The 1,697-nt window shown below is 47.7% G+C and overlaps 1 protein-coding gene across 1 annotated transcript; it reads left to right on the top strand.

Moving 5' to 3' along the window:
• The first annotated feature begins 254 nt into the window (after nucleotides 1-254).
• Nucleotides 255-937, top strand: LOC125541032 (uncharacterized). The gene is made up of 2 exons (XM_048704529.2): nucleotides 255-551; nucleotides 818-937. The coding sequence occupies exons 1-2, from the start codon at nucleotides 255-257 to the stop codon at nucleotides 935-937; spliced, it is 417 nt and encodes a 138-aa protein (XP_048560486.2).
• The last annotated feature ends 760 nt before the right edge of the window (nucleotides 938-1,697 follow it).

Genomic DNA, 1,697 nt, shown 5'->3' on the forward strand with positions numbered 1-1,697 from the left:
ATAAGACGCGCTTGCCTCGGGCCGTCCAGATATTGGCCAACGGAGCATGTGCCGTGTTTGGGCCGGCCCACGAAGCACGGCAGGTTTGGGCCCGACCGCGTCGCACTCACACCGACCCAGTCCACAAATCGGGTCACATCCAGCCCAGTCTATACCTACTAATAGAGCATGGGCGAACCAATCCCTCAAAAAAAAAGCATGGATGAACCAATTTGAGGTTGAATGGTTAGAACAACTCTAGGGTTTCGCCCCCCATGACCGTCCCCGAGCCGGAGATGCCGGCGTCGGAGCACAGGCGTTTGTTCCTCGCCAGGTTCGACGTGCTCATCTTCCTGCATTGCGGGCTGCTTTGGGTCCTCTGCGCAGTGTACCTCGCCTTGGTCATCGCGCGTCTTGCCCTGGGTAAGCTCGAGGTTCCCCCCGCGCTCTGGTCTGCGTCCTGGGTCTGCGCTTACATCATTCTGTGTCTCACCCCCGCTTCCACGTTTCTCGTCAGCGCGCGCTCCTCGCGCTCCTTGCGCTCCCCGTACGACACCACCGACGCCAACAAGGTATCGCGGAAGGACTCCCCTTGCACCTTAGAATATGTATGTAACTATGTATGACCCGATCTGCTTTGAAAATAAATAAATAACCGACCGATTTTACATGTGTGCGGTTTAAATTAAGCTGCCAATTCCAAATTAGAAATTGAGATCCATTGTTTTCCTGAATTCATAAGAGGCTACCGTATATATGGAAATGCCTCTGCGCCTGTCTATCTTTAGAGCATATAATATGATCTCGCACTGATTTTTCTTTTTTGTCGATGCTCAAGGACCCTGCCATGATTGGAGTCCCGTTTCGGCCGCCTTCATGCTGCTCGCAATTGATTATGATAAGGTGGTGGGTCTGTTGGGTGTGGAAGGATGTCAGAGGGAACGGATTGGTTCAATAGTGAGGGATGTGTGGTTAATGGGTGGTATTGCAACATGTTGTTTCGTCACCTTACCCAGTATGATAATGAGGCAGTGGAGGATGAAGATGAAGTAGAGGGTTATGTGGTTGTGTTGTTGAGGTATATACTCGCCCTCTTCTCTGTTCACCTATTGGTGCCACGTTATATGTTTTTTATGAGCATGCTGTTTCTAGTTTCATGAATCCTGATAACTTGCGAGTTTTTTATTTGTGTCGTGATCATTTATACATTCAACCGAGTAACCCTTTTGGTGTTGATAACTTTATACCAAACTATTTTTTTGTACATCCCAGTTAGACCTACAAAAAAGTTTGGTTGCTCGGCTTTTTGATAGATGTTAGCTTTCCTAAAGTATTTGCATTTAACACTGATTTCTTTGGTAAAACAAGTTGCCATTTGACCAATCAGATCCATACGGAGATATCATCAGCGGAAAGCTAGTATTGTTGGGAAATGTAGTAATTTCAAAATTTCTTACGCACACGCAAGATCGTAGTGATGCATAGCAATGAGATGGGAGAGTGTTGTCTACATACCCTCGTAGACCGTTCGCGGAAGCGTTATATCAACGCGGTTGATGTAGTCGTACGTCTTCACGATCCGAGCGATCCAAGTACTGAAAGCACGACACCTCCGAGTTCTGCACACGTTCGGCTCGGTGACGTCCTCGCCTTCTCGATCCAGCAAGAGGGGCGAAGTAGTATGTAACATCCCAAATTTTCAATTTGTAATGTTATAC

This window comes from Triticum urartu, chromosome 2A (assembly GCF_056163025.1).
Source record: "Triticum urartu cultivar PI428250 chromosome 2A, HENAU_Tu73, whole genome shotgun sequence".
In the NCBI taxonomy this organism is placed as follows: domain Eukaryota; kingdom Viridiplantae; phylum Streptophyta; class Magnoliopsida; order Poales; family Poaceae; genus Triticum; species Triticum urartu.